General features: G+C 42.7%; 1 protein-coding gene across 1 annotated transcript in view; it reads left to right on the top strand.

The window, feature by feature from the left end:
* The first annotated feature begins 255 nt into the window (after window positions 1-255).
* The window catches only part of col12a1b (collagen, type XII, alpha 1b), a 102221-nt gene continuing 77255 nt past the window's right edge, over window positions 256-25221 (top strand). Inside the window, 13 exon segments of the mRNA XM_079180074.1 lie at window positions 256-326; window positions 1635-1778; window positions 2717-2776; window positions 3800-4063; window positions 5170-5334; window positions 5853-6026; window positions 6545-6835; window positions 7166-7768; window positions 9940-10218; window positions 10294-10569; window positions 13149-13421; window positions 22418-22687; window positions 24526-24792. Coding sequence (XP_079036200.1) covers window positions 263-326; window positions 1635-1778; window positions 2717-2776; window positions 3800-4063; window positions 5170-5334; window positions 5853-6026; window positions 6545-6835; window positions 7166-7768; window positions 9940-10218; window positions 10294-10569; window positions 13149-13421; window positions 22418-22687; window positions 24526-24792 — 3130 coding nt within the window. The 5' untranslated portion in view covers window positions 256-262.

The raw sequence follows: 25221 nt of genomic DNA, 5'->3' as shown, positions 1-25221 counted from the left end.
TCTTCTCTCCAAAATGGCCCCCCCTCCCCCTCCCCCTCCCCCACATCTATTGTTTGCTTTGTCTTGTGTTGTTTGTTCCAACAGTGAACTTGTCAAAACTTCTCCCTGGAAGTGTTAACTGTTGGGGAAATCCTTTCATACCTCACATTACAATACATCCGCCTCCTAAAGCTACGCGGATTAACTGTGTTTACTTCTTCTCTTCACAGTCGACCCTCCGACAGGCTTGAGGTTTAAGATTTTAAATGAGAACACGGTGCAAATGATCTGGAGCAAACCACAGTCGAGGATACAGGGCTACAGAATACAAGTGACCTCAGACACAGGTGGGTGCTCATTAAACCTGCGAGTTATGTCCTGCCAAGCACAGAACATTATCAGTGTCATAAACTCCCTCAGACATCAGTCCGCCCAGCAAGACTCAACACTCCTCCGCAATTATCGGAAGAGATTTCTGCAGACACACGTTTGGCTCCGGGAGCTCTAATGATATAAAAAAAAAAGAAAAGAAAAACATTATCACTGCCATGGAGAAGTCGTCAGCATTAGTTTAGCTCAAGAGTGTAGACGTCAAATCCATCAGACTCCATTAAACAGCTGAGATGGTTCATCAGCTACCTCAACACTTAACTCAGTGTGTGTGTGTGTGAAGGTTTGACACCGTCTGAATGATCTCAATGCCTCCACGTACAACAACACGTGTAGAACAATAGTGTGCAGTCTGGGAAAGGGTTTCTCCTCCAACATGCCAATGTTCCCATTCACAAAGCCAGCTGGTTGCACTAGTTTGTACTTTAAGTTCAAGCTTCGGCAAGTTCTAGTCATTGGTTAAGTGTTTATTAAATACGTATGCATCACTAGTTCACAGTTTCATACGTAGAGATTAGTTACACACCCAGTAACAGCTGTTACATATTATTAAACGTTACTAAACTAGCTTGAAGTGACAAAACTTTACATTAAATGACTGTCAGCTGTGCCTGTTAGCCTACTTCCTGTTAGCTATCTTAACTAGCTAACTAGCCTACTTCCTGTTAGCTATCTTAACTAGCTAACTAGCCTACTTCCTGTTAGCTATCTTAACTAGCTAACTAGCCTACTTCCTGTTACCTATCTTAACTAGCTGACTGATGGAACTAATAGTCTGTTGCATATTTTACATTTAATAACTTCCAGGTGTAACTTTCATGTAGATCAGCTAATTTAACAGATCAATGACAGAACTAATGTTAGTTTGCATGTTATTAAGTGATAAACAGAGCTAACGTTTGCGTATTGCATGTTGTCACACTGATAATCCTGTAAACCTGAGCAATGAGCCTCTGAAATATCTCAACCATCAACCAATAATACGCACATACCTGTTGTCTATTTGATGCCAAGACATTTCTGATACGTTTGATTTAATGGAAGACTTTTGTGTTTAAGGGTTAAAATAATGTGTTTTGATTCATAGTAATGCGGAAAGATTTCATTAAATTGAATCGAACTGTTTTCTCTTCCAGTCCTCGGGTCAACAGTCGGAATCGGGTTTTTCTGAAGTCCTGTTTTGACTCTTTGGAGAACTGAAGTAATGCAATAGTTTCCTAATGGCTTCCCTCTGACTATGTTTTTTTTTTGTTGCATTCTTGTAGAAGAACCAACAAAAGAATTTACTCTGCCTGCATCTGCGACTAAGACCTCCATCTCGGACCTGAGTCCAGATGTGGATTACGCCGTAACGATGACTGCGTACGCCGGATCAGAGGAGAGTCTGCCCATCTCCGGCCAGCTCACACGTGAGTCAACGCGGCCTTCAGTGTGTGTTCCGGAAAAATTTGCACCAGACTTCCAACCTAATGCTCCGTAAAGTTTGTCTGCAGATGGTCATTTTTGGCAGGAAGTCACCAAGCTGACGACCTTCTTCACCAAACTGGCCGGTTAATTAAAACACTTAAAGAGTGGTGGATTGTAGACCAGAGTGCGCTTCTGTTGTTCTGAATCATTCGTTTTTCTTTATTTTAGTTTGGTAGAGCTCTGGATAATAATGATGCTACCAAATAAATGAAGTTTGTTTGTACTTTGTTAAAAAAGGAAATTTGAAAATTTTCAATTCCATGACGGATGATGAAGATAATTTAGTCTCTAAAGCTGGTTACATTACATATCCACTGTAAGGTCATCGATGAAGGGTCATAAGTAGCTTCATTTGAAATCATTTCAAGCAAAAAGAAGTTTGGGAACCACTCGTTTAGTCGGTGGGAGAGGCACAAAGAGGCAATGCATTTAATCTTCGGATAAGATAGGACATGTCATGGCAGGAGTTTGGTGGGGACGCCCGCTTGGCACCGCAACAGACACTGATGATCTGAAGAACCCTCCGAGCTCGGGAGATTTCCCTGACAAATTCTGTCGGAAACAATGACATCAACTTGTTTGGTTTTGTAATTTTTGAAGTTTGTTGTCGGGAGGAAATGTTGTACAAGAAAAAAAATAAAACCTCCGATGAGAGAATTGAAATCTCATGTATGGAAAGAAAAGACGAGTTCTCTGTCCAGTTGGAGTCGTCGGCCATTTGTTGACGAAAACCAGCGTCAGTTACTGGCAGAAAAGCGTCCGTGACGTGACGTTAAAATGAAGTTTTTTGAGGATAGACGGAGGAAAAGAAATATTGCTGAGGGTAGATTATGTGAATCACATCTAACATGAATGACGTGATTGTGTTTTTGTCTTTCAGTTGAGTCGAGCGGCGGCACAGGAGGAACTTCCAGGAAACCAGACTCTTCAGATTCAGTCAGTGAGTCCTTTTGTTCATTTCATTTGACGAGGGGGTTTCACTCACTTGTCAAGTCACCGCTCCACTTTTCCACTTTTCCACTTTTCCACTTTTCCACCGTCCTCAAACTTTCTTCCCCAAACTGCTGGGCGGCGTCCATTAAAACGCACAACAACCCATTGTATAGCAATAATCAAAATTAGGCCCCTCGTAAATCTCTGAAGTATTCGGTCATCGGTTCTGGTTCCCCTGCCGGCCAATTATGCCAGCGTGGAGGGAGCTGCACATGCTCAGTGCGGGGGTCGTAGGTTGGGCCGGCTGCTGGGAGCTCTGGGAGAAGGAGCCGAGTGGAGCCCAGCCCTGAAGTGCTGAGAGAAGTGGAAACCATTACAGATGCTGATTTACAAGAGAGCTGCTGATGCAGTTCTGCAGACTATGACGAGCTAGAGCTTCTTTTCTTTTACTTCTTTTGAGGAGAGGAAAGTCCCAGTGAAAGTAAGGAGAGTCCTGTACCTCCACCTCCAACAGCACAGTCCAGTAAAATCATTCCTTGAGGATGTAGAGTCCTACGTTTTTCATCCAACTTGCCAAAAACGGTAATTCTGCAAAACACCTGATTACTTTTGGTGCAGAAGTTTCATTATTGTCAAGATCTGGTTACGTTAATGCAACTAAAAGTGTCATATATGCTCAAATTTAAGGTAGTACTCAAAAATGAAATACAAATTACACGTATGAAGTACATGTTAATACTTTATTTTACTTTTTTCCAGTGAAGGAAGTGCTATGTTTCAGTATTGCACACAGTTTTAGGGAGGTTGACATGAAGGATGCTGGGCGTACATAGCTTTGTGTAAACTTCACCAAAACACCAGTTTCCCCCTCTGGGGACCATGAATCTCTGACTAAATCTCACGGCTATTAATCCAATAGTTGTAGCGATTGTAAATCTGTTGTAATAAAATTGTTCAAAAGTCTTCTTCTGTCTGTTTATTGCCCCTCCCTCTCACTCCTCACTTCTTCTTTTTTTTTTTTTTTACCCAGAATGCTCTTTCAGCGCCATCGGCGACGTGGTGTTCTTGGTGGACGGCTCCTGGAGCGTCGGCAGGCCGAACTTCAAATACATCCGCAACCTCATCTCGGCGGTGGCCGGCGCCTTTCAGGTCGGAGCGGACAGAACCCGGGTGGGCGTGGTCCAGTACAGCAGCGACCCGCGAACAGAGTTCTCCCTCAAACAACACCTGACCCGACCCGAGCTGCTCCGCGCCATCGGCTCGCTGCCGTACAAAGGAGGAGACACCAAGACAGGTACACAGGTCCTTTATATCTTTACACTCGTTCACGTTTTCACCTCAGTTTACTATAGTTTTAGTCTATTATACTACTATACTTTAAATACTTTTTACAATTTTCTTAATAAATCTACTCAAAGTGTACTTTTTATTATTTGTGCCGCAGTATATCAACAGTATATTAACAGTATATCAACAGTATATTAACAGTATATTAACAGTATATTAACAGTATATCAACAGTATATCAACAGTATATCAACAGTATATTAACAGTATATTAACAGTATATCAACAGTATATTAACAGTATATTAACAGTATATTAACAGTATATCAACAGTATAGCAACAGTATATCAACAGTATATTAACAGTATATTAACAGTATATCAACAGTATATCAACAGTATATCATGATTTGTTTTTCTTCTGAATATACATTTTTTAAAAACATATTTGGCAGGTTTCGTGAAGCCTAATTACATAATAATATGAATACCTGTTGATCGTACCTTGTCGCACACCAACATCTTAAAATGTCTCAGTATTTCTTTTACCTTTCACCTTTTGGACAAAATAATCGACATAAATAGCATTTCAAATCAACACGAAAATATAAATTTACATGTAAATACCTCAAACAAATCGCGTGTTACTCAACTCATCACAAACGCCACAAACATGACTATGTTTTAAAACAATACAAAGAATGATAATAAATATACAAAGAAGAGCTCTGAGAAACCGGATAAATTGAATATAAAACAAATACAAATCTAAGGTTGATTAAAGGTGAATCAAGGAGGCTGCTGTGTATTACAAATACAGTAAGAATAGCAAAGTATTTCATTATTGTTTGGTGCTTGACCTGAATTACAAATGTTCATATTTCAGTTTCAGCAGCACAACTTTATTGGCACGTTCGATTGAGACGAAACCGATGTTTTCAGTCTGTTTTCAGTTTTTATAAATCAAAATGTTCATTTTTCCCCCTTTTTTCAACTATAAATCTTTAAAAAAGAATAATACCATCATCAGTTCCCCTCATTATTTAGTGACCGTGATAAAGAAGTGTTAAACCTGCGTCGATTTAAACCCTAAATCCTGTCTGGCTGCTGCAGGCGATGCCCTCGACTACATTCTGAGAAACGGTTTCACCGAGGAGGCCGGGGCCAGGAGGGATTTCCCCAAAGTGCTGGTGATCATCACGGACGGCAAATCTGAGGATCCAGTGGAGAGTTACGCCAAGCAGCTCCGGAGCAACGGGGTGGAGGTCTTTGTACTCGGTACGTAGCCAGAACAAGTTCATTACATTCCACATCTTACAGTTTCCATTCCTGCTCAATGCTTTTTTTAACTGGTAACCAAAGCGGCTACAGGGGAGAAATTCCTACGTCATTAACATTACAAGCGAGTGATAGCAAGTTTTATGAATGTTTACGCTCGGGCTTCACTGTCAGACTTTCCACACAAAGGATGCAGGAGCAGAGGTGTTGCCATGGTGTTAAGGAGGGCGGGCGGTTCAATAATAATAACAGATCAGATGGATAATTGCTGAGTGAAACATGAGAAATGCTCTTGCATGCATGATTTACTGTTTATCTTAAAAGGTGGAGTTTTTCTCAAACCACACAAAGAGCTTGGCTGTCTTTCAGCTGAAGCTACATTTTAACTGAAGTCACCGACATTTTAGTTTTGATGTTTTAGCAGGTCAACAGTGCACGTACGGAAGCCCTGAGGGGACAAATAATGTATCTAAATAGTTTAGTTTTTCCATTATTTGCTTTCCTTTTGTCTGTTTTAGGCATCAAACAGGCGGATGAAGAGGAGATGAAGCTCATGGCCTCCACGCCTCACAGAAGTCACATCTTTAATGTCGCCAACTTTAACCAGATCAAGAACGTGCAGAGAGAGCTCATTACTCAGGTGTGCGCCGGCGTCGACGATCAGCTCTCAACACTCGTCAGCGGAGAAGAAGGTGAGATGTAAACACACTACTTTAATACACCTGGAGTTTTATAATGCAATGTCACAACTCTTAGATAGACACCACTCTCACGTCAGTGTCTAAATATTAAGCTTGTTAGCTTAGCTTAGCATAAAGACTGGAAACAGGGGGAATCAGCTAGCCTGGCTCTGGTCAAATGTAACAAAACCCACCTACCAGCTCCTCTAAATCTCCCTTATTAACATGTTTTACGTAGTTAGTTTGATCCATACATCTTTGATCTGGGCCAGGCTAACGGTTTCCCTGTTTCCCGTCTTTATGCTAAGCTAAGCTAACCATCTTGCTGGCTCCATTTCATATTTTACAGATTTAACAGTGATATCAGTCCCAGTGAGAAAACAAATTTCTAAATTTTTTGGAGCTAATGTTTTTCTTTTCTTAAATTACGAGGCAAAGTTACGAGCCCTAGATATTCACTTTCCTATTTGAACAATGAGATTTGAGTTAAATCTCCTATAATTCTGACTCTGACTCTTGATTTCTTGCAGTCGTTGATCCGGTCTCCAACCTCCAGGTCCTGGAGGTGGCCTCAAAGTCCGTGCGGTTGACCTGGGACGCCCCTATGGGAGAGTCTTCCGGATACATGGTGAAGATGATCCCCATGATGGCCGGCAGCAAGCGGCAGGAGCTGTACGTGGGCCCGACCCAGACCTCAGTGGTGGTCAGAAACCTTTCTCCAGACACAGAGTATCAGATCAGTCTGTTGGCCCTGAGGGGCCTGATGCCCAGTGAGCCCGTCACCCTCATGCAGAAGACGCATCCGATTAAAGTATCAATGGGTGAGTACAAAATAGTTAAAGAACAATCCCCAAATAGTCAATTTTGGCTTTTTAGTGAGTTTGTAATACAATGGTGGTTCCTCCTTTATGAACATATTGATTTTCTCATGCATCAGGTCACTTCACAGGAAAATATTTGCTTCCTTGCCGAGAGTTAGATGAAAAGAGCTAGGAGGTGATTAGCTTGTCTTGTTGACTTCAGCCTTTAGGTTGCAACAAAAATGACTCAGAATATAATATAAGTAAACAGCCGTAGATGTATTTCAATGTGCTGTCATTGGAGTTAGTCAATTAAAACGTTGCATTGTCCTTTTTGTTTTTCCTATCTAGAGTGCTCTCTTGGCGTGGACGTTCAAGCCGACGTCGTCCTCCTGGTCGACGGTTCCTACAGCATCGGTCTGGCTAACTTCGCTAAAGTGAGAGCTTTCCTGGAGGTGCTGGTGACCACTTTTGATATCGGGCGAGATAAGGTCCAGATCAGCTTGGTCCAGTACAGCAGGGACCCCCACACCGAGTTCTACCTGAACACTCACCACGACCTGGCCGCCATGGTCAAGGCCGTGAGGACTTTCCCGTACCGCGGCGGCTCCACCAACACCGGCAGGGCCATGACCTACGTGAGAGAGAAGGTCTTCCTGACCACCAGAGGGGCGCGCACCAACGTTCCCCGCGTCAACATCCTCATCACCGACGGGAAGTCGTCCGACGCCTTCCAGGAGCCGGCCACCAGGCTGAGGAACTCCGACGTGGAGATCTTCGCCGTGGGCGTTAAGGACGCCGTGCGAACGGAGCTGGAGGCCATCGCCAACGAGCCCGCGGACACCCACGTGTACACCGTGGAGGACTTCGACGCCTTCCAGAGGATTTCCAAAGAACTCACGCAGTCCATCTGTCTGAGGATCGAGCAAGAGCTCGGCATCATCCAGCAGAGACGTGAGTAGTGTTGCTATAAACCTCTACGCTGATGACCGTGTGCTTTATTGTTGTCTTCGGGTCTAATTTAGATCTGATTAATTCAGTTTTTCTTATTATTTTTTCTGGTTTGTATCATATTCTCAGAAGAAAAGAAATGTTGAAAGCAAAAAACACAGTAGGCAAAAATAGGCTGCAGTAAACACTTACAATATCATAATTAACGAGGTACTTTCTGGTTCTTTCTGGGTAAAAATGCAATGAAAAATATAAATACTGTGGAATGTTGGCTGTTTTCTACTGGTTTTAACTCAAGTTGGATTGTTTCTTTAACTGTAGAGGTGGAAACTATGAATTACTTGCATGCCTATGCTTAGTATACTGGCCTTATTTAGTTTATGGCACAAGCTAGCTTAGCATGAACAAAGATGTATCAAACATGGAGCACCAAACTGTCAGTTTATTGAGGTTTTTGTTCAAGCAATTTTGCTGAAGACTTAAAATAGCTTTGAGAAGAACTCTTAAAGTTGCCATTTCTCACAATGATGTAAAAACACAGAAATATAGTTGTTAATTACCAGTTTTTATATAATTTAGTGCATATGAATGAGCTAACATTTATTTATCTAAGCTAATTCCACATTATTTCAAAATATGTTCATTTGTTTGGAATTGCTGCTGGTCTTAAGTTCAGTTCCTTCAGCATGATGTCATCAAACATGGAGAGCTAAATATGTTTATCGATAAAGCAAAAATGTACTTTATTCATTTGAAAAGGTTTAGGTAGGACTCGGGTCCAGTTTGTTTGAGCTGTTCTTTGGATAAAGATATGTTCAGAGGAAAATACCAAGAAAACTCCAAGGTTCCCTTTTCTTGAATGAAATGCCTTTAACGTGATGACGTAGTCATGTGATGCGTTTCGTCACAAAGTCTCAAGATCTCAAGTTTATACTGAAAAGCTGATCTTCCACTTGACAATAAAATGCACGTTAGTTGTTTAAAAAGAGAGTAGCTTGGATTTGACTTGTTCTTTTTAAAGAACATCGATGAATGCTTTTCATCAGACTCAAATTAACTTGACGTCATTTCTCTTTCACTACCAGTCGACTGTTATGATTCAGAGCTTTACAAACCGACATTTTAATGAACAGTCAATGATACCGCAGCAGTCCGATGTAGCTCCAGCAGAAGACAGAGGAGCACCGACAGTCGTCCATGTGCACACAATTACTGTCACGTCGCTCCTCCAAGTCTTTTCTCTTCATCCGACCCTCCTCTTGGCCTCAATGTGTTAAACACATGTCCACCTTTTGATCTTTCAAGGGCAGAGTGAGTTCCTGCATGTGGAAATATTAGAAGAAGGGTCAAACGGTGTCTGCAGCAGGAGATGTCTTTGCATTAGTTTAAACCTTAGCCGGAGCACCAGATGACTGTCAGGTGCGTCGTTCCGTCACATATCCGTAAACAACAAAAAAAACTTTGAAAAATGCATTCTTTGTGCTGAAATTGTTAGCCGCCCCCCCCCCCCCCCGAACATCTGGTAGTCAAGTTTAAACAAGCGAGAGGAGTATCTCGCAAAACAATGCTGTTTCACCCACTAAACGCTCGGTATTAATCACTCGCTCCGCTCTGCCAAGAGGAGCTTCCAGCTCCGCCAGCGGCACAGAGTGTGACTCACGCCAGCTTTGATTGGCGATTATATAATTCTTATATAATAATGAGTCTATGTCAACAAAGAGAAGCCGTACAGGAGCTTCACAGCTCTCCATGTTGTTTGAATGATGGAGCTGTCAGATGGTTCTAGATGTGGAGTCCTTCATTGACTTTCTTTTTTACTTTATGGATAAAATGTTTTATCTAAGTGGTGTTCAGATGTTGAACATTCGTCCTGCTGATTCTCATTCAACCATATGTTTCTCTAACATAAAGGAAGACGGGGGCTCAGAGGTTTCTTGTAAAAAGATGAATGTTCTGTTAGATTAAAATCACTCTTCAGAGTTTCTGCATGTGTTCGATTAAAAATCCTTTTAACTTTGTTGCCTTTGCTTTAAAACTCAAGACACGTTAGTTTATTTTTAGCGTCTTATTCCTTTCATGTTTCTTAGGCTTGATGTCTGGATGTTTTCTTCATTCTTTTGTCTTTTAAATGCTTCTATATCCATAAACTTACTGACCCTCCACTCTCCCTCCAGGCCTGACCCAACCGAGGGCCCTGTCCTTCTCAGAGGTCGGCTCCAGAAGCTTCAGGGCCGCCTGGGAGATCGACGCCGCCAACGTGGAGTCCTACTTGGTTCGGTTCAAACTGGCGGACGACGAGGACGGACACTACGTGTCCGTGTCCGTGCCCGGGAACACGCTCACCACCGTCCTCCCCCACCTCGTCCCATTCACCCGCTACGAAGTCAACGTTCACGCTCAGTATGACAAAGGGGACAGCTTGCCTGTGACCGGCTATGAGACCACGTTAGAAGGTACGTTGACTCGAGACGTTTATTCACACGGGATCAGCCGCCGACGCTAACAAATTCATTTACTGTTTGCTGTAGAACTGGGCTCCGTGCACAACCTAAGAGTATCCGAGGAGACCACAGACAGCTTCAGGGTGTCGTGGCAGCCGGCTCCGGGCGACGTCACTCGCTACCGGTTGACCTATGAACCCGCGGGGGGCGAGAGCTCGAGGCTGGAGACGACCACCGTCGGACCCGAGACCACGATCGTGCTGCAGGAGCTGCAGCCTAAAACCACCTACCGCGTCACAGTCACTCCTGAATACAAGACCGGCTCCGGAGGGCCGATGAGGACAGACGGCACCACCAAAGAAGGTGACAACTTATTATTCTCTTATGAATTAGAAAAGAGCATTATTGGGACTGTAAATGTCCCCCAGAGCAAACAATTTGATGGTAAAGTTATAATGTCTTAATGTCAAAATCTCTGACCAGAACTCAAGTATGTAAGTCAAATGTTTCTGGACTCGAGCATTAACGTCAATAAAACGTCAATAACAAAGTCCTTAACATAAACCCCAAAAAGTCCTTTCATTTAATTGAATTACAGACAATCGTTATTACATATACACATCACATTACAATGATGTAATAGATTAGTTGTTATCAGACGTAGCATGAACTAGTAAGATTAAATTCAGTCGGATTCGGACTCCTCCGTCAAGGATTAAAGCAGAATATTGTTTTATTGTATTATTGGTATTTTTAAATGACTGCAAGATCTAAAAATAACGGTCCAGGGGCACCAGACAACGTTTGACGAAGACCTCAATGGTGAAGAGGAGTCAAAGTCAGCGGTTGAGCGTGAAAAGAACGTTACGTCAATAATGGATTTAACGTCAAGATCAGAAGAACAGCAAAGGCTGCACGTTGACCAGGTGGTTCTGTTAGTGTTGTAGTGTTAAGATCTACACCAGGAAGGTGGTACTTTGGACGTTTGGTGTGCGGCGGTGCGCGCTCTGAAAGGTTTGGGAACCTCCGTTCAAGCCCACTTCTATCAAACCTAACTCATCTTGAAGCTGCAGTAATTGACTGTAAATGAAAACCAAGGAGGCAAGTGTTCAAAGGGTTAACAGATCGCGACGGTTTGAAGCTCCACTATGTGGCAAATCTTTGTTCCACTAAGTTGAGTTTGAGTCCAGAAGTCACGGTTGAGTCTCTGGTTCTGATGCACATCAGGTGTCTGCAGACGTCTTGAGATCATTCTGTGAGACGATAAAAAGTATAAAAGAACTGCATATTTTCAGTGATGGATGATGAAAACATTCTGTCTTTCCGTCTATTTGCGTCATTTAAACTCCACAGTGGAAATAAGTCTTTTTTTTTTTTAAAGTCGTCATCTGTCATATGGCGTTTGCTTTCTTTGCCGTGAGTGCCAGCGAGTCCTCACGTTGTTAGTACAACCTGCCACCCATCGAGCTCCTCGTCAGATCTGTCCGGCCTTACGGGGGAAAGGAATGAAAAGAACAGACAGAAGCACGGAAAGCTGGGAAATAGGAGGCGGGGCCAAGATGTGCTTGATGGGGGATAAACAAGGGTAGAAAGGGAAGTGTGTGTGTGTGTGTGTGTGTGTGTGGGGGGTTCACAACCCTGCAGGTTTTAACAGTGAAGTTAAACTTTGGAGATCATCTCGTGGAGGAACTTGCCGTGTTCTTCCAGCTCCACAGCTGCTTGTCGTCCGAGGTGATTTCTACTTTGACGGTTTATAAAAAAAAAAAAGAGGCCGGATTGATCCCAGCCTGCACCTCTTTGACATGAAACACCCAGCTGGCTCTCAGATGGATTTATGTCTTTCCGTCCCCCCCCCCCCCCCCCCATGCATGGCTTACAATATTGTTCCCATTACAATGTTTACTGTGCCATGACTGTATCTCAGAACTATGAGTTGCCTTGTGGCTTTTTCATGAATTGCCCGTTTTTTTTTTGCTTGCAGCCTTTTCCACAAAGTCTTGCGTTGGCACAAAACTACGACAGCCAGAGGGGGAAATCTAATTTTCTCCTTCATTTTCTGACTACTATTTGGGGAAAAAAACAGAAGTACATTTCACTTAAAAACCAGGACATTTCATCAGTCGGTAGGAAAAAAACATCACACAGTCCGGCAGATGCAACAATACAATTCGCAGTTCCACTCAGGCGGAACATGAGTCACCTCTTTATTTTAACTATTATTTTCTTCAAAGGGGAATTGTGCGAACATGCCGTACTTACACTAATGCACGTCCTGGTAGCTGCCCAGAACAAACAGTTTTTCTACTGTGCAGCTCAACTGGGGCAACGGGGAGTTCAGTGTCTTGGTCAACGACGTGAATGTTTCTCATCCACTTTTTATCCAGTTAATTAAGAACATGATTCATGATTATTGGGCCACAAACCTGCTGATGCACTGTTTCTCAACGGTCCGTGGATCACTAACAGTCCACGCTGGTATTCTTGTATAAATATATTTGCTGATTATTTTCCATATTGAAATGATTATCATTAAGTTACATAGAGCACTAAAGTTCATTCTTTAATAGAAAAAGGGCCAACAAAGGTTATCAAAATGCTTGTTAGAAAATGTATATAAAACAGAAAAATATTTTGGATTTTCTGACAAATACAAGAAATTTGATCATTTTAGCTCCTTTGTGCAATTTGACTTTGTGACTTTTTACACACTATACAAGGAATCAATAAAAATACTTAGAAAAGTTTCTTTTAATTACTAATAAATACCCAGAAGCAGCTATAAACCTTGAATAAATACATTAGTCCAGACAAATACATGAATATATTCTGTGCAATATCTTCATGTTTCTTTCCTTGACATAGTAAAAAAAAAAAGTCCATGATGCAGCTTGTTCTTCTGAGTCTGGCTTCATTTTTCGGACCTTTGTTCCCGACCTCCTCAGCCAGGGGTTCCCCCCGCGACCTGAGGGTTTCCGACGAGACCGTATCCTCCATGAAGGTCTCCTGGGAGCCGGCCCCGGGGAACGTGCTCCAGTACCGCGTGGCGTACAAACCCTCCGCCGGCGGCCCCGGGAAGGAAGTGTCAGTGAAGGGCGACAGCAGGACCGCCGTCCTCAAGAACCTGCAGCCGGGAACTCAGTACGACATCTCTGTCAGCGCACGATACCCATCCGGTCCGAGCGACGCCCTGGAGGGACGGGGCTCCACGCTAGAAGGTAAACCAGTTACATTTTTGTTAAATCAATTGTTTTTAGTTGCTGGGTGGTGGAAAAACATCAGAACACGCAGATAGATACCCAGACAGAGTTTGTGTCACTCAGGCGTCAACCTCCCATTCTGAAGAGTGAAGCCAACGCTGAAGTATGTTAAAGCTGCATTCTCTCTAGTGTCCACCAGGGGGCGACTCCTCTGGTTGTATAGAAGTCTATGAGAAAATGACTCTACTTCTCTCTTGATTTATTACCTCAGTAAACATTGTAAACATGAGTTTATGTTCTCAATCTCTAGTTTCAAGTCTTCTTCAATACAGCATGATGTTCATTTAGTAAATGATGGTCCATTTAGAGTCACACAGACCATAAAGCAGGGGATGCTTTAGGGGCGGGGCTACACAGTGATTGACAGGTCTCTACCAGAGACTATACGGCGTCTCTACGTCACTCCTCCTCAGTCCAGATATGGTCACTTCCTGTTCACTGGTTGCGAAAAAACCAAGATGGCGACGGCCAAAGTGCCGAATTCGAGGCTTCAAAACATCAGTCCAAAAACCAATGAGAGACGTCACGACGACTACGTCTATATACAGTCTATGATGTCACCTGATGAATTTCAGTCCAATGTTCTCTCTCATTTAGCTCTGGTTTTGGTCTCCACCAACTCCTCTCTTTAGCCGCTAAATGCTAATGCTAAATTCTGTGTTCACCTGCTAGCCTCTGAAAACAGCTGCCATGCTGCTGCTGGAAACACTGAGACTCAGCCAGGCGGTAAATAAGGAGCTAAAAGATGCTCAAAAGCTCCCAGATTTGGCACTAATTCTCCTTCAGCAACAAAATCACTTCATACTGAGTCATTTCATTCAGTCTTAATATAGAACATATTAATTTATTTAGGTTTAAAGGTTAACGTCTCCTTTAGTCAAGGAACAGATTTATTATTTTATTCTAAATTAAGATACAGCTCCCTGTAAAGTTTGAGTTTGTGTCCTGAAAACCATCTGCTCTACAGACATGCCATTTACTTTTAATAATACACGGTCTACAAGCGATACAGTGAATAAATAAAGATATCAAGATATCTTAATATCTGTCCTCACAGCTCATGCAGAGACCCTAAATAAAGTCTGGTAATTTATAGCTAGACGTTATTTCTGTTAGTTCTGGCCTGCAGCTGTGACCCGCTGATCCTCCCAGATTTAGCCACGATTACTCTGTTTGTATTATGACTGAGCGGCTCAACAACCACAGCTAATGTTTGAGGTTTTTGCTGTAATTGCTGTGACTAAAACCTGGAAGAAGACCAAATTGTCAGGAGTGCTCTTAAAAACAAACAGGTCGGTGGTTAAACGTTGGTTTCTTTTTGCTCCGGAGGCTAAATGTTAGACGAGGTTCTGCTTTTGGTACCCAGAGAGGCTTCAAGGGTCGGGTTAACTGTTACAGGAGAGTCATAATAAACAAGAGAGGCGCTGAGGAGGAGGAGGAGGAGGAGGAGGAGCAGGAGGAGAGGAAGAAACCAACCAGTGTTCATGCAGGTGTGATGTTAAAGAAAATGAATATAGTAACGGCGTAGTTACCAAGTTAAGGTCAAGGTCCAAGGCCATCTAGAAGAGCCAAATATTTTACCTTCAACGGGGTTCAGATCATTTCTCCTCAAGATGCTTTTGTGACACAGAATGTATCAGATCAGTAACGTAACGATCAAATCCCCAGTTTAATAGCTTATTTGCTGTGTTGAACTTAATTGAATTAAAAAACTGTTCACATATAACTATGATAATTTATACAGAATGTCAAAGTTAAACCAAGAAGCTAACTGAACGGATGTTTACTTTCTAAACCGTTATTTTCTTTTTCGACTAATCTGCTGATTATTGACTTAAATAATAATCGTTTAGGAAAATTTAAAAATGATTGTTTTTGTTCAACCAACAGTCCAAAACATATTGAGTATCTATCTGTAATATTATTATGACAAAAAAAGCAGCAAATCCTCCCGGTGCTTCATGTGTTAAAGCTGCATTCTCTCTAATGTCCACCAGGGGGCGACTCCTCTGGTTGTATAGAAGTCTATGAGAAAATGACTCTACTTCTCTCTTGATTTATTACCTCAGTAAACATTGTAAACATGAGTTTATGGTCTCAATCTCTAGTTTCAAGTCTTCTTCAATACAGCATGATGTTCATTTAGTAAATGATGGTCCATTTAGAGTCACACAGACCATAAAGCAGGGGATGCTTTAGGGGCGGGGCTACACGGTGATTGACAGGTCTCTACCAGAGACGTACACGGCGTCTCTACGTCACTCCTCCTCAGTCCTAATATGGTCACTTCCTGTTCACCGGTTGCTAAAAGTAAAGATAGCGACAGCAAACTCGCTGAACTCGAGGCTTCAGAACATCAGCCCACAAACCAATGAGTGACATCACCATGACTACGTCCACTTCTTATATACAGTCTATGATCTCACACAGTGGAGCTGTAGCTCTTTTAGCCTCAGACAGTAAAAGTAACAGTAACAGTAACAGTGGACAGAGCAGCCTCACAGACTCAGAGGTAAAGATGACAAACAGCAAGACCCAACAGGAATGTGACCCAGCTGAAGAGCAGCAGGGCTGGAAGGTTAGGAGGAGCTGACTCATTCCTGTCTCTGTTGCTGTCTTCCTCTCTGTTTATGTCTCCGTCTCCATGTGTCTCTGTTTCTCACCTTCTGTCTTTGTCGTTCCCGCCCCCCCCCCTCTCCCATTTATTCTGTTTTCTTTATTCACCTCCGTCTGTCTTTCTTCAGCCTCTTTCTCACATAGTTCCTGCTCTAATTACTGGGGTAACCTTTCATGCACCGCCACTATTCACACATGCACTACATTCAGGAACATTTCCTCCTTTTGTGTCTTTTAATACGAGCCATGAATATGCTGGAGTAGATTTGGGCAAGGGACAGTCCTGCAGATGGCGGTAAATGCAAGACTTGATGCCAACCGCCATAAAACTCAACAGAAGAAGAAGATGGAGCAAGGCCCGCTGTAAGAGTAGAAGATGCATCTTATTATTTTTAGAAACAGCGAAAAAGGGAAGCTGTTTTTTGTCCGGTGCCAATGTCCAACAAGTTTGCAAGACAAAGCAATGGCGGAACTTTGTAAACAAGTCATCAATGGCGTCTTGTGATTGGTCCGCTTGCTCCACGTGAAAGCGTCTTCTGTCAGACGGACGTGACTTTTGACGTTCCTGCAACGTTACTGCTTTCATTCACAACTCATCCATCCGGCGTTTTCCTCAAAATACAACGAGGTCTTGAGGTTTTTGAAAGCTGGTGGAACAGACTGCCCTGAATATTGACCGCTGCTCCCTTTCACACGTGCAGGAGATGTTCCTGAACATTTCATGGACATCATTCTGTTCGTTCCACCCTGTGAGGGCTTGCCTGGGATTTTAATAGTGTGGTTCACGGTCTCTGTGTTGTCGGCCTTCACAGCCTCCAGATGCCTCTCTGGTCGCATCGACCCAACCGCCATCGTTTCCTCTTCTTCTTCTTTCTTTCCAGAGCTTCAGGTTGTCATTACCTTAGTTGATCCCTGTTAAACCCAGCTGCACTGATACTGTACCTCACATTAAACCCAGTGAGCTCACTCGTAATGTACAGTAAGAGCTCGTATTAAGCTTCGCCGGGGCCCTCGGTTGAGCCCAAGAGATATTCTGTTTACGACCAAATGGGAGCTAAAATGGAAAAGTCCACTTGGTGCCAAGAATCTGCAGGTTACGATGCTTTCTGTGATATATCAAAACAAATTCAGGCCGCTGCTCAAACTACCGTATAAAGGCTTTTCATTCATTCCTCATACGTACAAACAATGGTGCAGTAGATCCCGGGATAGCATCCAATGACATCCGTATAAATGAGGTCCAATCTCGCTCCGTTGTTTGGTGTAAACTTGTCCACAGCTGATATATCATATACAGTATAAGCTGCTTTTCCTTCACTTTCTACATTTGGACAAAACCCCAAATCCTTGACATTAACCAGGACTTCCTGATTGTTGGACCAGTATGACGTGAGGTTTCTGTGGGATGGAGAACTTTTTATTAGTGTTGGAAAATGGGAACATTTCGGGAATCGCTTATTGTCAGATGATGCATCTTTTAAATGATCACCTCCGTCAAAGATATATTTGGTTTTTTTGTCTGTTTGTCAGCAGCATTACAGAACCCCCCCCCCCCTCCCCCCCCCCCCCCCCCCCTCCCCCCGATTGTCATGAAATTTGGCAGAAGGGTGCAGCAAGGGCCACGGACGAATCCATCACATTTTGGAGCAGATCCCAATAACCTGGCAGACTCACGCATTATTTTTTACATGTGTTAACATTGGAGAATGGACGTTCTCCTCCTAGTGCCCTCATAGTTTTAAATGTCTTCCACCTGAAGCCCAAAAAACCCAAATACAAATCAAACTAAATCGTTTCTTACAGCTATTTCTCGTAGTCTTCACTTGTATTGGCCTTCCAGGCTCGTTCAGGTGAGGTTTGGGTTCATGATGAGGTCTTACTCTCCAGCTTGGCTAGAAAGCTGCAGATTTCAACTACAACCGGGCTCCGCTCAGTCTTCCTGCGGTGATTCTGGCCGACAACACAGTTCAGTTCCCGGTTTAGGAGTCGCGGTGAAAGAGCGAACATTTGTTTTAGGCCAGAAAACGACATCTCTTGAGTTGTCACATGAAGGTGATGTAGAACATGAGTGCTGTTCACTGGCTGTGAACACAGATTTCCCAACCGCTGATGTAGGAAATGTGCTGAAAGGCTTCAGACATGTTTCCTTCCCATCTTCCATCATAATCTTTGATGGAAGATGTTTTATTCCATGTTTTAAATCTTCTGTTAAACCGTGAAGTGGACACATTTTATTTGCTTTTTAGCAATGCGCAATTTTGAAAGCCATTTGAAGCCTTGAGTTTGACATTTTGGTCGTCGCCATCTAGTTTTATTGCAACCAGAAGTGACACGAGAGGCTGGAGTTCAGTACAACCAAAACACTGAATAAGACATTTTTAGGGAACCAAAATGTTTCAATGAACTTCCATGAAGTGAAAACACGCTGTGAAAGAATTCAAGTTGTAAGACGAAAACATGGACAACTCCCAGACGGAATACAACGCCGTGGTAGAGACCTGTCAATCACTGTGTAGCCCCGCCCCCTAAAGCATCCCCTGCTTTATGGTCTGTTTGACTCTAAATGGACCATCATTTACTAAATGAACATCATGCTGTATTGAAGAAGACTTGAAACTAGAGATTGAGACCATAAGCTCATGTTTACAATGTTTACTGAGGTAATAAATCAAGAGAGAAGTAGAGTCATTTTCTCATAGACTTCTATACAACCAGAGGAGTCGCCCCCTGGTGGACACTAGAGAGAATGCAGCTTTAACACGTGAAGCTGTGACTTCACTCTGCAGAACCGGAGGTTGCCACCTGGTAGCGACTGACTCTGGCAGCATTGCTGCCTTGCTCATTGATCGAGATAGCACTTGTCCTCTGGTGTGGAGTTGACACCAACAAAACTGTCAGAGTGATTTTTCTCTCCCCTCAATCTGGGCCACCGGTGTGAAAACCGCAGTCAGTCTCTGCACCTCGCGGTGCTTTAAACGGCCGACGGTAGATGGAACATGTCGAGTTGCCAAGTTTATACAAAGTAATGAGCCGAGAGAGAGTTTCCACTGCGACTGTGAGGTTTCAGCAGCAGGGAGTCTCCTCCTGTGGCATCGAGACTCAGCTGCTCAGAGACCGACAGAGGAAATATCTCAGAATTATTATGACACGTACGTTAATCATGTGGCTGAAGAAGTCTACGGATTTGAGTCGGATACCGTTTCTCAGAGGTGGAGCTGCATTTAAATATGCTTTAATGAAAATGCTTTATGCTCTCATATAGTTTTCTATTTTCTATTCTATTCTTATTTTAGTTTATGTGATACCTCTTATTATCTCTTTCTTCTACTTTCTCTCTTTTCTCTAATATTTCTGTGCCTGTGCTGCTGTGATCTTATCATCACTTAACTTATCTTAAACTTGACTTAACTTATCTTAAACTTCACTTAACTTATCTTAAACTTCACTTAACTTATCTTAAACTTGACTTAACTTATCTTAAACTTGACTTAACTTATCTTAAACTTCACTTAACTTATCTTAAACTTCACTTAACTTATCTTAAACTTGACTTAACTTATCTTAAACTTCACTTAACTTATCTTAAACTTGACTTAACTTATCTTAAACTTCACTTAACTTATCTTAAACTTGACTTAACTTATCTTAAACTTGACTTAACTTATCTTACCTCTTATCTATGCCACATTTCAAATTAATCTCGACCACATTTTTTTTCTCATGATAATTGAGTAAAAGCATCAATAATTGAACCCTAAACTTCCTGAAATCTGTTAAGAAGCTCTTCTGGAGCTTTCGATTTTAATCACGTGATCTTCCTCAGTGTTTTCACTTTAGGTTCTTCTGTCTTTGCCTCATTTTGTCCTCAAAACTTTCACATTTTTAGCAGACAAGATGTGAGATAGATAAATAGATTATGGAGACATGCAGAGCAGTGGAAATGTCCTCACAAGTGCATTAAATCTTAAATCTCCTGCGGTTTTGTTCACATTTGCCTCGTCACCGACTCTGGAAAAATAGGTCCGGGTGCATTTGAGGCGTCGTCTGCCGAGCGCCAGAATATTCCACACGCCATCTGTCTGCTGCAGTTATTTTCAACTCCAGCTTCCAGCTCGCAGAGACGGCGCTCCTTGAAGCTGATAAAAAAGCAAAATTGGCAGCAGCTCCACACAGCTCGCTGCACGTTAAATAAACTAATACATGTACGTTCATGAAGAACACAGCACAGACGGGAAGTTTAGCTTCATAGTAACAGAACAGTTAATGTGGTTTTATCATGTCGGCCCGTCAAATTAAAAGCCTCTTTACGCGTCATCAGAAGCTCTGAAAGCTTGTTATCTCGGTCACGACGCTTGTCAATCTGTTTTATTGCTCAATTCACTAATAGAGATTTCCACAACAGTCTGGCCACATGTTTTACAAAAAGATGGTATCAGTTGGCAGGAACTAAATGACAACATCCAGGTGTGCTTCTTCTCCAGTATATTAAATGTACTTTTTTCCTTCATTTCTGTCCAGACCAGAAACAAAGTTCCCGACTCTAAACATTTGGTTTGTGTCTTCCTGTTCCTCCGCCTCGCTCTTAAGATGTGTATCAATTGGCAAAAGAAAAGCTGGAATGTGACTTATCTCTGTTGATTACATAGCTGGAGCTGATGCTTTGTGATAATTATCACGCGGCGGAAACGTCTCAGTCTTTCCAGCGCCTCCGCTGTCCGCGCTGTCACCTTCACTAAACCGGAGACGTCCGCCTCCTCCTCCTCCTCCATCATTCATAAATATTTCCAGCTTTGTGCTCCGTCTCCGTACGTCTCCTTCCAGCAACACGAGCCGCTGGGGTGGGAATGAATCCATAAGGGCTTCTGGCTGCAGCTCCTCAGGACGTTGAGTCTGAACCTCTGAAGACACTTAAATGCTCTCTTTGTTCGTATCTTCTTGATTTCTGTGTGAGAACCGTCTTCAGTGTGTTTTTATTTAGTCGCTCCATCACTTCAGCAAGGGTCGAGTCTCGGGCTTGGTTTTGATTTGACTTTAATCATCTGGAAGAGTTTAATTTGAATAAATCATCTAATGCTGAGTGAGGTAATACTGATGGGAGCCTTCACTTTTGCAGTGTTATGGACTGTGTGTCTGGGAATATTACGTGTCTAGGGCTTTTATTGTGAAAGGTAAGAACAGAAGGAGTGGATCTGGTCTGCGCTGCCTTCGTCGAGGTTTAAAGGAGTAATAAAGTTTGCTGCCTTGGTTCAGTCGTAGTTAATCCTCATAAATGTGGGCTCGACCCAATATAAGAATGTGCGATTAGGTTCAGATATAGCATTTAGAAATGAACAGTGAGGAGTTCATTTGATTAAAAGGATAATTATGGTTTATCACAACCTGGATTCTATTGTCATGGTCTAATGTTTCTGTGAAACAGGAAACACGAGCGATGAGACTAAAGTCTGAACAAACAGGAAGTAAGACAACGTTTGTTAAGAAGAGAAAACATAGAAGAATGGTTTAAATCATTCGAACAACCGTCCACTTTTAACATTTATCACAGTTTAACTGACCGTTAAGTCAGTTCAAGTTAAACCCGGAGCGTCAAAACCACAAGAATCAGACCCAAAGTTCTGAACTGAAGAGGTCCTTTGAGTCAGTGAGACGTCAGCAAACACAACGTTCCTAAAACCCACAAGACACCAGAGAGACGTGATGTCACCGAACATCTGAAAAGGTCAAAAGAGTACATTTAAATACTGGATATCACTCCACCAACAGAGGGAAGCAGAGAAACAACAAAGAGACAATTCTTCCTCTCGTTGGCTCAGTGGACACATGTCTCCTGTCTCCTGTGTCCTGTCTCCTGTCTCCTGTCTCCTGATCCTCTGTGCTCCCTAAGGAAGCAGAAAAGTCTTAAAATTAATCCTCAGAAATGTTTTCTTTTTTAAATCTGGTGTGGTTCCCCGGTTCCCCGGTTCCCCGGTTCCCCGGTTCCCTGGTTCCCTGCCCTTTAATAGCTGCGGTCAACTCTTCGGTCCACTTGATGGACTTTTAATAGTTTCCATGTTAGAACATAATCTGATCTGCCAGCAAATCCAAAAGGGTTCCTTTGTTTTAAAAAAGTGAGATTGCAAATACTGGAAAGAGCATAAGAGATGTATAGAAGTGGCACTAATGTGTTTCTTTAAGAAATGCAGATTTTTGGATCAAAATCTAAATACCGAAAAGAATCTGAAAGTTAGATTTAAATTAGTCTGTAAAGAAAGATGCTTCAGGAACCACATATCTTCTTGAGTGTTGCACTTTTCACTAAACCTCTTATTAATTCACACCTCTGCTTGTTTTTGTTCCAGAGGTGGGACCTCCTAAGAACCTGGTCACCAGCGACGTGACCGACTCCAGCTTCGCGGCGTCGTGGACGGCGGCGCCCGGGAACGTGAAGATGTACCGGGTCCAATGGCGCTCGCTGGTCTCGGGGGAGACCGGAGATAAAACGGTGCCGGGAGACGTGACCGACACCGTGCTGGACGGTCTGAGTCCAGAGACGCTCTACCAGGTCTCTGTGGTCGCCGCCTACGACCGGAAAGACAGCGAGCCGCTCGCCGGACAGGAAACCACCGACGGTGAGACGACAGACACCGAAACATTCTCACTGATCTCACCTCAGACCTTGAAGCACTTTTCAAAACTGTGTTACAAATAGAATGATAAAATAAGTGCATACACACATATTTAAATGTATATATAAATCCAAAACAAACACGATTATTACATTTTGCAAGAACAAAATATCTGAGCAGCTCTTCTGAACCACCTGGAGGTTAAAGTTGCTCGGAGGTGCAGAGATCAGCTGCTTTTAAAAGTGAAAGTTTCTGCTTGTGCGCCACAAGAATATCAGCCAAAGTATATCCGATACTTCCCATTTGTCACAAGAAGAAAAATGGATTTCAGAGCTCGCACGACGGAACACACGTTTTCTGCTTTCTGGTCTTTTAGAAATAAGTCCAAATTTAAATGAAGATATTTCTTTTAGTTTCTTTTGAAACTAATCTGGAGTGGAGCTGCGACGTGGTGACAGCTCTGCTGTGTTTCGCTCTGTGAAACGACACAACTCGTGAGGGTAAATCTATGAGATCAGCGTGTGTCCTGTGAGTGAACGTGTTAAATCAGAGACAAAGCTCTAAAAACCTCAACACGTTCCTCGTTCTATACGCACACATGTGAAATCTAATGCACACGTGCAGATGAACCGACGCGTCTTCAGTTCCTCGATGCATCGACCCAAACGTTCCATCAACACGTAGAGAAGTTGGACGAAATGTTTTTTCTTTTTCCGCCAGTAAAAATCCGCCGGTCTGAAAAACGTTCTTTGGGATCATTAAACATACATATTATTTCCTTGCAAAGTTGTTTTAATCACTTGCAGAATCATCGGAATATGTGAAATTCATTTTATTGGGCTTTCGGTTGTTTCGGAGGGTGGACAGAAAATGTGGTTCGCATTTCCTCCACAGTTGATCACTTCTGGGTGAACGCCGAATTCACTACCAATTAGTTTTGGCATGAAGCTGATGGAATTACTCTGCGTTTATGCCTGCAGTTATGAAAACATTACGATTACTGGAGGGATATAAAGGGAAACCACACTTGGCCTGAACGTAGAGAGGAGAAGACGATTGTTTTTAGGGATTATGGTTTTTAAAAAAGACAAAATGTTTATGGTTGTTTAGTAGCCGTACACATACGGAACATACAAACTGATAAAGTATCCGCTAAAGGAGGTTTGATGCTCGGAGGAATAGAGTAGATGGATGTTCAAAGATAGATGGCTTAGATGAAAGAAGCTTTTAAGATTTATTGTCGAATTTGTGAATAATATCAAGTAGTATAGAAGTTTTTCCTGCCAAACTATACCTCTATTTGATCCTTTTTGTACCCAGCTGTTGAAATATATGACTAATCACTGCAAGCGTTTGATCTAATGCGACGTATGATTGGCCCACAGACTGTAGACTAGAGATTGAGACCATAAACTCATGTTTACAATGTTTACTGAGGTAATAAATCAAGAGAGAAGTAGAGTCATTTTCTCATAGACTTCTATACAACCAGAGGAGTCGCCCCCTGGTGGTCATTAGAGAGAATGCAGCTGCGTTGGCTTCAGTCTTCAGAACCAGAAGGTGACGCCTCACTATAACCCGTCCAGTCTGTAGTGTTGTGAAGGTGAGCGTGGTATATTTGACGGAGGTGGTGGTTCAGCGTGTCGAGATGCCACCAAAACGTTTCCAAAAACATGGAAATATTTACCAAATACAGTTTCTGCCCAGACGAAAATACATCTGATGATACATTTATTAGATTTAAAAGATATTATTGAATATTTGCAATATCAATTTGAATCTGTTGGTCCAGAGTTGCTGCACGCTGCTACATTAGAAAATGTGTTTTTTTTTATTTTCAGCCTCTGCTGCCGCCAAAAGGTTGACCGTGTCGGACGAGACCGAGCGAACCATGAAAGTCTCGTGGGCGCCGGCGCCGGGCAAGGTGGCCCACTACCGGCTGAAGTACTTCCCCGTCGCCGGAGGGAAAGAAGTGGCCCTCAAGGTCTCCGGGACGACCACCTCCACCGTCGTGAAGCGCCTGCAGCCCACCACCACCTACAACATCACCGTTCACCCCATCTACAAGCGCGGGGAAGGAAAAGCAAGGCAAGGAGTAGGAACGACACGTACGTTGGTCCATAATTCAACCCTCTGACAGACAGCACACCGCAGAAACATGTCCATCTAGACCAAGACGTTCACAGTTCACTCTTAATAAAACATTAACATTGATGAAAGAAAAAGAAATCTGCAGCTGAGGCGATCGTAGCTTTTTACGGATCCCGTCCCCCGTTAGTTTACATAACACCGCTGTTTCTCCTTTAGGAAACAAAGAACCACAACAATTGAATTATTATCTGAATAATTAATGTCAATAATTAGCAACAACATTGACTTTGATACGTTGCATCAAACACGGCAGTGCTCTGTAATGCAGCAGCGGCGCCCCTAGTGGACACCAGGAGAACAGCGTGTTTCTCACAGCGAGAAAAACGGCAAAAACAAACATGAGAAAATGTCTCAATGTGGTTCTGAAGCCAGGCCTCCAGATTAAC

Source organism: Pholis gunnellus (genome assembly GCF_910591455.1).
Source record: "Pholis gunnellus genome assembly, chromosome: 19".
NCBI classification, from domain to species: Eukaryota; Metazoa; Chordata; class Actinopteri; order Perciformes; family Pholidae; genus Pholis; species Pholis gunnellus.
Note: the sequence above shows the minus strand (reverse complement) of the source record. Positions and strands in the feature narration are given on the sequence as shown.